This window comes from Cryptomeria japonica, chromosome 2 (genome assembly GCF_030272615.1).
Source record: "Cryptomeria japonica chromosome 2, Sugi_1.0, whole genome shotgun sequence".
NCBI classification, from domain to species: Eukaryota; Viridiplantae; Streptophyta; class Pinopsida; order Cupressales; family Cupressaceae; genus Cryptomeria; species Cryptomeria japonica.
Window position 1 is genome coordinate 172,167,622 of NC_081406.1, and position 10,750 is coordinate 172,178,371.

Here is a 10,750-nt window from a genome sequence, read left to right on the forward strand (position 1 = left end):
TTTCTATATATTTGATAAATTATAAAAGATTATTCAAAACTATTAAACATAAATATTACATAATTATTTTTTTATAACTTTATAATTTTTGAAATTTATTTAATTTCTTTTAAATGATTAATATAAAATTAAAGAGGAAAATAACATAATTTCAAACAATTCATGATTATTAATTTAATTTAAGATAATTAAAATTTAATTTGATTATATTTATTAAATTAAATATATAACTAATTAAATAATAATATTTAAGTAAACATTTAGTGAAATTATATTTCTGTAAATATCATCAATCAATTTATTCATTTTTATATGTATCTCTAATGCTTGGATTAATGAATTCTCTATTTATCATTTTATTAATTTATTCATTTTATAATATATTATATGCAATCTATATATATATTTGTGACATGTAAAAATATAGATTAATATAATATGGTTTACTGTAAGAGTTAAGATTTTTCTAATCATATAATTTACCACTATAATTATATTTGCATAAATTTATTACAATTTTACTTTTAAAAATTTGACATATTGTATCTTTTATAATAAATGAATACCCCTTTTTTAATATCCCATATGTGCGTTTTCCAACTTAGCTTTGCACTTTCTCTTAAATGAAAAAAATAATATGTTTTCAACAAGTACATTTCTCTCTTTGACAAGCATTGTTGTATCAAGGAGAATAACCTTAGGAAATAAAAAAGGTATTTAGAGGTGGGCTCACATAGGACAGTACACACCGAGTCAATGCTTTGTGTGTTATTTAAGGGTGGTCGTACTATAGGTAGACTTTATGCTTTGATTTATTTTTAGTTTTGTTATTACTTATGTAGTGGGAGTTTCTAGATATATGTTAGGCTATCCTCTTAGATATCTTGGTTATCAAATTACTAATTTTATGACGAGTTTGTATGTTTCATTGGATTAGGATCTGTAGGTTATGCATTTTGAAGACATTTACAATCTATTGATTGCATTGGGATGAATTGGATGTAGAATATCTTATATCCATGAGATTATTTTGGTGTTAATATAGACTTTGTTAGTTATCCTTATTTGTTGTTATTTATGCATTAGTATGTTTCATTGAGATACGAGAATAGATGTACAAAGATTTAATTTCTATTTTTAGTTGATATGTTAATAACACAAAGTTCTATCTATGATGGTATACCCTACTTTGAGCTATGGTTATGTTGGATGAGTTGTAATTTTTTGTGGCTGCTATTCCAATTGGTATGAGTAAGGTAGATACTCAAAGTCTTTGTTATCATTTGAATTTTATGCTTATGTTCATGTAAGGATTGGTTTAGGTTTAAGTGATAGTTGATATTTCTCACCTTTACATGTTCCTTTTTATTCCATAATGCTCATGTTGGAGGATGTGAGAATTTTTATTGATGGTGGTTATCATGGTTTCTTTTGTAGATAGTTTGTTGGAGCATGAGAGTATAGTGAAGATTCAGGAGGTATATCATTGCCTATGGATATTTTTCTTTAGTTTGTGATTTCTATAGGTGTATCTATAATATATGATGTCAAGTGGGAGAATGTTAGGTTTAAGATGCCATATACCTTGTAAATCCTATGTAATAGTTTCAACATCCTTGAAAAGTTTCTTTAGGAACTTAGGGTGTTTTGGAAAAATAATTTGTAATATTTATTCTCATTATTGTTTGTAATATACTCATAAGGGGTGTTGGGTTGCACAGTGATAAAGATGATTTGTAGACATAATTATTAATATTGTTTTATCCACACGTGGATGCCTAGAATGGAATTGTTAATGATATACCAAGATAACAAATGGGTGACTATTGGGATTCTCTAAGTGGATGTTTGGAAGAGGAAACATGTGTATTTTAGTATCCTATCATATATTGTATTCAATGTAATTTATCTTTCAAGTTTGGGTGCCCAAGTTGGAGGGAAAGTATTGGATCCAAAATTAACATCCTTTCACATTTTGAGGAGGCAATCCAAGAGGTTGGGATGTTTGGAATAAAGAGATTTCTTTGGACACCTTGTTTGGTGTTTTAGAGCTATTGTCATGTCTATATAACTAACTCTTTGGATGTCAAAATTAAATAGGAGTAATTAGATGTATAGTCACTTTGAAGAAAGGAGGACAAGTTGAAGCATAAAGAGGTTATTCACATGTACATAAGTTCTGCCATAGTGGAAGAAAATAGATGAATAATTTAATAAATGTATTGTAATCTCATTTATTTGAAGATAGTGCATACTTGAACTCTCTTCTTGGTGGATATTTTTTTCACAAGGGTTTCTCCATGTAAATCCTATCTTATGTGATGATTTTATGTTGCTGATTTGTATCTCATTGTTGCTATTTTATGGTATTGTTTTTGATTAAGGTAAGCAAGGAAAGGGCCCTAACCCTTTCCTTGCTATCTTATGGTATTGTTATGCATGATTTATTGCTATTATAATTTCATATTAGGTAGTGTTGTTAAGAAAGATATGATGACTATTTTCTAGCATCATAAGGAAATGTATCTAATCATGGTAATATCATATTAAGGCAACTTAATTTCAAATTTGCATATAAAATCCATATTTTCATATTGTAGAGGTCTTAGCCTTCTATCTCATCTATTGAAGTCACATCTTGATTATTTGGATTGAAATTTACCAATATATGATATTAGAGCCTATATATTTTTCATATGGGAAGCCTTTGCTAACAAAAACTAGAAAAGTTTAATATTTCTCTAGTTATTCTAGTTCCAACAATTATTTTTTTGATTTGATTTATTTTTAAATAGTTTGAATTGTTTTATTAAATTTAGATAGTATAAAAAATAAGATAAAAAATTATTTTCTATTGTTTAAAAAGTAAAAATAAAATACTAATTCATTGACTGATGTCTTTATTTTAATGAATGATCATGTATCTACCTAATATATAAATTAATCCTCAACTTTATTCATTTAAGTGGACCACTTAAACTTTAATTATTTTACTTAACAAAATTTAAATTATACAAATCTTTGTATTTATAAAAAATATTTCTCAAATACATTTTTAAATAATTATTTTTTAAAATATCATTACAATAAACATTATTACATTTTTTGATGAATAGGCCTTCTCTATTAATTAAAAATATTGAAGTATGTATTCACAAAAAAAGGCCGGGGGATACAAGATCACCCCCCATGAGAGTCACTCGACCATCGGCCGGAAACAAAAAAAACAAGCTATTCATCAAAAAACTTCCTCAAGCAGCCAAAGAAGTGGCAGCTGAGGAAGGAGGATCCGGGTCATCTTTTTTGCCCCATACATCAGCGGGGCTAGGAGTCGGGTTTGGCATAGACCACTCATCTTCTAGATCTTTTTCAATTTCTCCTTCCTCCTGCCTAGGAGGCGAGATCGCTAGAGCTAGGCGAGGAAACTTGGAGGTGGTGGCAGAGGGCCACCTAGAATCCGTAGCAACAAGAGGAGAAAAGGCCACAAGAGAAGCAAAGGGCCACCTCGAGGCAGAGCCACACTGTGGCAGAGAAGCCGAGTAGCATTGCCAATCATCATCTCTCCCACCTGAGGGGCGATGGGGAGGCTGGGACCGTGGGGTTTGAGAGTGATGAGCAGAGGAGCTGTGACCGCGGTGGCGGCCACGGGGCAGAGTACAGTTGACAGAGACAGAGTCCGACGGTACTCAGGCAATCGCACAAGGGGCATCGCCCTAGTGTTGGAGGAGCTCCTCAAGGTAGGCCACCTTTTTAGCTTGTACCTGAATCTGCATTAATACATTGTTACATATACAAGATTTAGCATAAAGCGAAACATTAATATCCAAACAGCTGTGAGAAAAAATAACAACATTTCTATCCTTCCAAAGAGTGTAAAGGATCTCCATTTTGAAAGCATGCCATATCTGGGAGAACTTATAGGGGATTCTAGGCAAATCACTTAGAAGATCCATGTGCTAGGAAAATGGCTCAAGCCGAAAAGGCCGAAAAAGTCATGAATCCAACTCCAATATTGCTGAGCTCTTCTACAGAACCAAAAGATGTGCATAAAAGTTTCTAGATGACCAAAAAAAGGACATCGAGGATCAGGAACTCCCAAATGCTTGAGTCTGGAACCCAAAGGCAAACCTTGAAAAAGAACACCAAGCAAAGTGTTCAATCTTAGGTTCGGTGATGGCGGAACAGACAACCAAAAACTTGAATCTCCAGGAAGTATGAGAAGACTGCAAGTACCACCACTGATTGAGAATATGAATCATAGGAAAATGAGGAACCAACCAGAGATAACCCATTTTGGGTTTGTAGTTGGTGAAAGGAGTCCAAGGATACCACTTTCAGTCTTTCCACCAAGGTCTAACAGACCAAATATTGAGCTTATGAAGTAAATTTGAGGGAAGGGCCAAGACCAGAAGGTCATAAGTCTGTTGATCTGACTGAGTTAGGCGAAAATGGACCTGGAGGTCCTCCCACAATCGGAGGCTCAAAGAAGATATAGAAAAAAGATCCTTAGGGGTTTGAATGCCGTGCTTGTGAAAGCGGAGAGCACTGACACCCTGAAGTTTTGCCAGAGGTAACCCTTGCACCTAAAAAAGAGGTGACCACTAGAGGTTGTGCTGATTCATGGATAAGTCATCCCGAAAGCCATCACCAGCCCATCGAAGCCAAGACTTGATAGCTTCCCAAGCACACCAGATACTTTTGACCATAAAAGAACCCTGTATCTAAATAGGTTCTTTCATTGTGAGAAAGGTTTGCAAGCCAATCCCCTTCTAGACTGGCTGTTTGGAACGAAAGCTTGAAGAAATGAAATGCCGAAGAAGAATTTTTCAGGCTTCGTCACCAGATAAGGCTATGATAACCCATTTAGTACATAAGACCATCCCTTGGTTCTGGGTAGAAATAAGGCCGAGCCCTCTTGACTCCTTGGGGAGACAATAGTACTCCCAAGCAACCCTGTGAAAACCATGATGGTCAAACCCAGAGGCCCAAGGAAAGGCCTGCAGAAGTCTTTCCAACTTTATGAAAGAGGCCTTTGAAGGAGCCCAATATGAGGAGTAGTAGACATGGGTGGCGACCAACACTTTGGAGCAAACTTGGAATTTACCAGCCAAAGAGAGAGGCTTGGTGATCCAGTAGGCAAGCTTTTTCTTTATTCTGGCTAATACCGCCTTCTAGAGATCCAAAGGCGAAGCTTGGAAGGCAAAAGGAATGCCCAAAAAGTGAAATATTTTTCCATGCTGAAGCCACTTCCAATCATATTGAAGGATCCAAGGTGGAGCGGGAAGAAAAGATTGCCTATAACATTGCGTCTTGTGCCATTGAATGGTCGAATTGGAAGCCAAGCAAAAAGTGTTTAGACACTGAAGAGCGGTCTACACATTATCTTCATCCTCAATGAGAGTGAGAAAGGAATCATTTGTAAAGTGGCCATTGATAAGTTGGGAAGGTGACTTAGGTAGGGAGATACCATAGACATGCCCTCCAGCTATGGCATTAGCAAGTAAGTAACCAAACCCTTCCGTTGCATGAACATATAAAGCAGGAGCCAGAGGGAATCCCTGGTGAATGGATCTGAAAAGGCCAAAAGTCTCAGACTATCGACCATTAATGGTGATGCAAGCCAAATAACATTCGAACATACTAGATGAATCGGGGACCAAAGCCGAGGGCTTTGAGCATAGCCAAGATAAAAGGCCACTCAATGCGATCATATGCTTTAGCGAAGCCAATCTTAAGAAAGATTGCCCGCTATTGAGAGAGTTTGGCCCAGTCCATCCCTTCTCAAACAACAACAATATTGTCTAGAATAAACTTGGATTTAATAAATCCAATCTTTTCCAGGTGGACAATAAGTGACAGGAGATGACGAATCTTGAGGGCCAAAGCTTTGGCAATGATCTTATAAGAGACATTAAGCAAGGTAATAGACCACCAATTGCAAATGTCCTCTAGGTCCCCAGCCTTAGGGATAAACTTGATGTTTCCCTGGTTAATCATTTTTCCCAAGGAGTGGGAATGAAAAGCTTCCAAATAGACCTTATGAAGATCAGGACCAACACAAGGCCAAAGAGCTTTGTAGAATTCATAGAGGAAGCCATCACAACCCGAGGCTTTGTCATCTGCCATAGAAAAGGCGACTTCTTTGAGATCATCAATGGTCAGTAAGAGATCACAAAAGGTTTGTTGCGTGTTAGAGAGCCATTTGGGAACAACGACTAAGAAATCTTGCTAGGCTTGGGTTCTGGCCGGAGAATCTCCTTGTGCTGTGAACACCTTCTCATAATGATGGACAAAGGCTTGCAATATGTCAGGCAATTCGGTGAGAATAGCCTGTCCCTCTTTTATTTTCTTAATCCCTACAGAGGTATGACGGGAATGTAGAGCCAAGAAGAATTCCTTAGAAGCCCTATTACCCACCTTGAGCAAGTGCAATTTGGCTTTGATTTGAGCTCCTTTGGCAGAGTGACTATCAACAACTTGTTGCTGATGGCGGAGTTGGGCTAAATGGAGTTGAAGGGTAGAATCAAAGGGATTCAAGGCTACAGCTTCTGTGGCAGCATATAGAGCTTTGGCGGTCACATCATATGACCGCTTGCGGTAGATGGCGAGTTGCTTACCATAATGTGTAAAAACCTCGCAGAGTAGGAAATTGCATCATGCCACCACACAATCCAACCAGTGTGATGATGGGGCCTTGGATCTAAATTCCAAATTCTTTGAATGTGGGCCATCATGGACTGATGGTGTAGGAGAGACGTGTTGAGGTATAATTGAGTTTTGGAAGGACGCTGCCTAGCTGTCTGCCATTCAATGCTAAAATTTATGGGGAAGTGGTCTGACAATGTCACATCAACAAGAGGAGTGATGGGAAGATCATGATCTTCAGAGAAAGAGAAAAAATATTTCACAGATGTCATAGCATGATCAATCCTTTTAATAATTCTATCAAAGCCAACTCTGAAATTAGACCAAGTGTGCCAAATCCCACCAAGATGGCAATGATTGGTGTTGTGGTCGAAAAGACCCAATTTATTGCGCATATAGTACCAAGCTTCTCGTGCACCAACTGTCTAGCAGAAAGGCAAAAATCCATCCTTATCGGAAGCCACCTCAACCATATTGAAGTCCCCACATATGACCCAAGTGGTAGGTGGCAGATTATCCGCGATCCATTGCTAGAGGTATGATCTTTCAACCGAATCATTGGGAGCATAAACATTAACGATCCCAACAGAATGATTATCAATTGAAAGCAAAACCCAAATGATGCGCTGCATGGTATCAAACCCATGAGAAATAACTACAGAGCACCACCAAGGTGAAAGGAGAGTAACAACTCCACCTTGACCAACTTCATGCTGGGAAGCAAAAACAAGGCTATCTGGCCAAATAACACGACATGTAGCATTGAGCATGAAACCTGCAATTTTAACTTCCTAGAGGCAAAGAACATCTAGGCCTACAATACGTTGATGAACATCTTGAACAAAATATTTTCTGGCGAGGTCTGTGAGACCTCAAACATTCCATGAGATGTAATTCATGACAAAACCAACATATCTTCCTCGTCCCCAAGAGAGGAGAAGCTATTGCGCAAAAAATCTAGGTCCCCACTAGAGATAACTCACCGTTTTTTTGAACAACCATCTAGAATCTCAGCATGCCTTGAAGGGCCGCGAGAGTGGCGTAGAGAGTGTGGAGTAGAAATTGCAGACACAACCTGAGGAGTGCACACCCAAGGAGGGTGACTAGCACCCTCAGAAGAAGCATTCCCCTATTGAGCAGGGTTTGAAACTGGAGTAGAAGCCGCCTGGGAGGACGGAGACTGTACAGGAAGATCTGTCGTCAGTTGAGGACTGAAACCGATGGGAGTCTTTTGGGCTGAAACCGTAGGGGTTTTACCTTTACAAACCACAGTGGTCCATTCATCCTTCTTGGCTCCCTCCATAGGTCGAGAGCTAGACTCCTTAACAAGGGGTTTTCATTTCAGAGTTGCCAAGGGACAATCCCTGATCTTATGATCTGTCGACTAGCACCGATAACAAGTGTTGGGTATGTTCAGATAAAGCACCTTCTAGGTGAAGGTGTTACCTCCCACTTGAATATCAACAGTTTCTTTCAAGTCACGAGAAAGGTTGGCTTCAATACATACCCTCTTTTGAGGTCGAGCATTAATAAAATGGTTTGGCTCGAGGCAAACAACTTTGCCAACAGACTGAGTAATGGTTTGCATGAAAGACCAACAAGACAAAGGAAGACCAGGGAACTCAACCCAGACCAGAACTCACAATTTTTTATCATCTGAGACAGAAAAATCGTGAGACCAATGCTGAAAAACCAGAAGGGACAACCTAACAGTCCACAGACCATGGGAGAGAATAGCCTCCACATGGGAAGGGTTTGAAAAGCAAAACAAAAAAAACCTTTCATGAGACTTTGGATGCCATCAAACCTAACTCCATGAGGAGACAAGGCTTTGGTGACCCAATCACGAAGCATGCTTTCAGGAGGGATCCTAGCCACAAAATAACCTATCAAAGTACATTTTTCAAGCCACAGGCATTGTCAAAATCCTGAACAGGAAGTACAACATTAGGCAAGGACCTACCTCATGAAACACTTTCGGAACAAATTTGCGAGGGCGTTTGCTCGGGGGCGCCATGAGTGTCCGTTGCAGCAACTCCAGCACCAGCATCAACTGTTGGGCTAAAGTTGACTGGAGCCATAATAAACACAAAAATCCCTCAGTAAATGCCGTTTGAAACAAACAAGAAGTAATAGACAACCTCAAACCCTAGCAGAGCTCATTCCTCCATTTCAAAATGAAACTTTTCTCTTTTCCACACCTTTTTGTTTTGAATTTTTCACATCATTACATTTTTACTAATGTCAATCTATTAAATTGTTACACTAATAATTTGACAAAATAAAATTACAACATTGTCATTTTTGCCGTGGCCAGTACACTGTTAATTAGTTTCCTGGAATACTCACAACCTAATCGTGAGGCACACAAAATTTAGACTTACAAAACGTACACTATTTTGATTTCAAATTATCCATAGCAAGATTAAAAGACGGCCTTTACAGCGTTATCACCACACCGTAACTTACAAAATTAATTTAAAGTTTGTGGTTTGCATTTTTCAAAGGATAGTGCAGGGCGTGGAATTTTCGCCTGTAACATAATCGTTATAGCCGTAGGCAGGAAGATATATGACTGGCGATGGATTTTCTTCTGGTGGCTTATTTTCTTCAGGCTTCTTTTCCTCTTCTTTGGCAGGACCCAAGCTCAATAATTCTGTGTACCCAAATCTTCTGAGTTTGTTTGTGACAGAGACTGGGTCTGCGGCCCCCTCTATAGTTATTTTGTTCTCTGTCCTGTCTACTGCCACTGAATCCACACCTGCAAAACAAATATTGTTTGTAATAAGTAGAAGTAATTTTTCAGTGTGTTAGTTCTACAGAGTAGTTTTCTAAATGATTCATATTGCATGAGTAGTATTAGGAACTCATCTTTTATGAGTATAAATTGTTCACATATCATTTATTATATTTACATGATGCTTACATGGTGAAAGTATTGCGACTTCTAGAAAAATAATCATTCAATATTCTTTCAATTGAAATCTACTGAATCATAGAGTTCCCCACAAGATCAAACTTGTTTGGAGTGCTTAATTATTCAAGTGGATAACAAGATAATTAAGCTTGATTGAGATAAAATTCCTTGATCAAACATATTTGAGTTGGAGTAATACATAAGTAGTGACCTCCTTAGAAATCTTAATACTTAGGTAGCGCTACCTAGACACAAGAAGTATTAAGAAAACCATTCATACCAAAAAAAATAGATTTACAAAATAATAAATTTGATTCAAAAACTACATAATTAAATTTTAACATAACATATTATTTAAATACTATCCTAAAATATTATTCCTTGTAATCCTGCAATAGCCTTCATGGCCCTTTTCTTGCTTTTCTCGTCGTCCATACTTAATTTCAGCACCATTTTCTGCGCAATCAAATTATGGGCTATTCAATTGTCTTTCAAGAAAGTACTCTAAAATCAAAGGGAAAAATGCATAATACCTTCATGTTTGAGTGTATAGCCTCTAGCACCTGAAATTTTGAAACAAACAAGCTCGTTAGAAACCAATACCAATTGAAACTAAACTTGATTGGGTTTACAGTATTGCAAAGTATTTAAGGAAGAGCCCATTTGCACGGGTCAATCAGGTCAGTCAAGTATAGAAAATTTATGGAAAGATAAAAATAGAATAGAAAATTGTAATTTACATTAACTTTGAATGAAAAACATTCTTCAATGCACATACGATTAAATGCACATATAATGTATTCGGATAAGCAATATTTAAAATGCGGATGTAATGTAGTCAATGGTGACTTCTTGACATAAAAATCTTCTAAAAATTTGTCATAGAATTAGAGTTCAAAACACTCTTAAACTCTAGTATGGTATATGAGCTGTAAATTGACACATTGGCGGCATTAATTGGGCAAATTTTTTCTAAATTGTCTTTATTTACCAGATTTGGACTGATAAGACGGCAGGGAATGCAGAGAAGTTTCAGTGAATTGACTGATGTTTTCATGTACAGTGGTTGCCTGTATCATAAAAAGAGAATAGAAAATTGTAATTTACATTAACTTTGAATGAAAAACATTCTTCAATGCACATACGATTAAATGCACATATAATGTATTCAGATAAACAATATTTAAA

At 36.8% G+C, this 10,750-nt stretch overlaps 1 protein-coding gene across 1 annotated transcript; it reads right to left on the reverse strand.

Moving 5' to 3' along the window:
* Positions 1–3,105: 3,105 nt before the first annotated feature.
* On the reverse strand, positions 3,106–10,089 carry LOC131065935 (uncharacterized). Its single transcript, XM_058000534.2, has 3 exons — positions 9,115–10,089; positions 8,609–8,716; positions 3,106–3,767 (listed from the first exon to the last, which is right to left on the reverse strand). The coding sequence occupies exons 2-3, from the start codon at positions 8,611–8,613 to the stop codon at positions 3,413–3,415; spliced, it is 360 nt and encodes a 119-aa protein (XP_057856517.2). The 5' UTR covers positions 8,614–8,716; positions 9,115–10,089; the 3' UTR covers positions 3,106–3,412.
* Positions 10,090–10,750: the final 661 nt, after the last annotated feature.